At 25.7% G+C, this 2,067-nt stretch overlaps 1 protein-coding gene across 3 annotated transcripts in view; it reads left to right on the forward strand.

Annotated features, from left to right (window-relative positions):
- Positions 1-1,794, forward strand: part of LOC111032493 (ubiquitin carboxyl-terminal hydrolase 10-like) — a 10,804-nt gene extending 9,010 nt beyond the window's left edge. For 2 of the 3 annotated variants that reach the window (XM_022312860.1, XM_022312863.1), the window contains exon 10: positions 877-1,794. In XM_022312860.1, coding sequence (XP_022168552.1) covers positions 877-1,097 — 221 coding nt within the window. In that variant the 3' untranslated portion in view covers positions 1,098-1,794. The remainder of the gene's footprint in view (positions 1-876) is intronic. The other variant, XM_022312861.1, reaches the window with a different exon arrangement.
- The last annotated feature ends 273 nt before the right edge of the window (positions 1,795-2,067 follow it).

Below are 2,067 nucleotides of genomic sequence, written 5' to 3' on the forward strand. Positions count from 1 at the left end.
TATTTTCACCCCGTTTTATTTAAGCCGGCCTATATAACTATTTTTTGTTGTATAGGTGTGCTAAGAACGGGCATATTATCCTCGGTTTGTGTGTATGGAATTTTTCTATCCATGAATTTTTCTAAAGAAATAGCTGAAACAGTATCTAATACTAGTATTTCAATCAGATTCCTGGGCAAATTATATTTTCACCCCGTTTTATTTAAGCCGGCCTATATAACTATTTTTTGTTGTATAGGTGTGCTAAGAACGGGCATATTATCCTCGGTTTGTGTGTATGGAATTTTTCTATCCATGAATTTTTCTAAAGAAATAGCTGAAACAGTAACTATTACTAGTATTGACATAAACATTTTTTGGGTTGGATTCACATTTTTAGGTTCAGGCCGATTTTTTGCAAGACTTAATTACTAATTAACTAAACATAAAAAATGATTCATAGATTTCCCTAATAGAAGACATATTTAGTAGCGTGCTATGGTTTATATTTGATTCTCGACCAAATTATATTTTTTCTGTTTTATTTAGGCTATATGACTAAATTTTTTGTCTTATGGATATACCTAATTTCAGACATACAATTTTTGGTTTTGTATATTATATGGAATTTTTCTATAAAATTAACTAATTATATCTTGTATTAACATGATTCCCAACTATACTAATTTTTTCTAATTTTTTTAAGCGTTTGTATAATTGTATTTTTTGAATGATTATTACGGAACAATAGTATATTTCAAGTGTGTGTTTTAAAATCAATTTTATTCATTCATAATTCTAAATAAATATTATTGGTGCTTAAATTGTTTATAAAACAGATCATTTATAGATTACGTCTCCAATACTAACTTATAACTATTTTTTTTGTATTTCAAGTTGTGTATCATGATGGTAAAGAGGCAAACAAAGGTCACTACTTTGCTGATGTATTTTATGTGGCACTTGGTAGATGGTTAAGGTTTGATGATGCGTCTGTACGTTTTGTCACCGATAAAGAAGTTTGTCAGCCAAAACCCCCATGTATGCCGTATTTGCTGTACTACAGAAGAAATGACACAATTGCTGCACTCTCTGCATTTGATAATAAAGGCAGATAGTTTGTTATTTTTACTGACATTTTGGTACGTATTATGCGACGCCTGGGCCACATGTATAGATTTGCATGAATATTTTTTTAAATACATAATTTTTTTTTTTATTATTATTTATGTTAATTTATTATTTTTTAGATGTATAATTATCAAAATGAAAACCCCTTAGTGAGATACATAATATTTCTTATGGATAGATATTTATACTTAGTTGGCCTTCATAGACATTGGGGGGTTTACTTTTTTCTCTATGTTGAAGCATATTAACACAGGGTTACTTTAAACAAAAATGTTTTTATTATTATTATTTATTAAAAAAAAAATAATAATAGTTGTATTGTCTACCGACAATTTTGTTAGTTTTTCTCTTAAAAAATACTGTCATTTTTTTTTTTAAGGCGTATTTAAAGCTTGACAACATGTTAATGGTTAAGTGAAGTATAGTTTGTTTTTGCCTATTTGTGCAAGGCGTTTGTAACATATTATAAATATAAATGATACGAGACTAAAATTACTATTTTTTATTAACTCAATTATTTGTTAATATAAATACATTTTTTAATTACATATATTTTTTTTTTTGTAAAGTATTAAATTATGTTTGTACATAAAAATTAATTGTAATGTAAAGTATCTTAGAGATTATTGAGTCATGGTTGATTTATTTAATAATTAAAGAGAAATTAATGTGTATAATGATTAATAACTAAGTGAATACTGAAACCCAATGGAAACGTTGAATATATTTTTCAAAAATCATTGGCCTATTTTATATACAACATGTATTATAAACAATAATATATGTGTATGTATGTATGTTTATATATCATTTCTTTTAATTTTTTGAATCATATGCTTCTAAAAATAGTTAAATTGTTTTATTTGCATTTTACTATCGTGTTGTTTATATATTTTTTTCGGAAACTGATGTTTTGAATATACAATAATAAGATAGATTGTAATAATAATCTACTTG

The sequence above is a fragment of the Myzus persicae genome, unplaced genomic scaffold, assembly GCF_001856785.1.
Source record: "Myzus persicae strain clone G006 unplaced genomic scaffold, MPER_G0061.0, whole genome shotgun sequence".
Lineage (NCBI taxonomy): Eukaryota > Metazoa > Arthropoda > Insecta > Hemiptera > Aphididae > Myzus > Myzus persicae.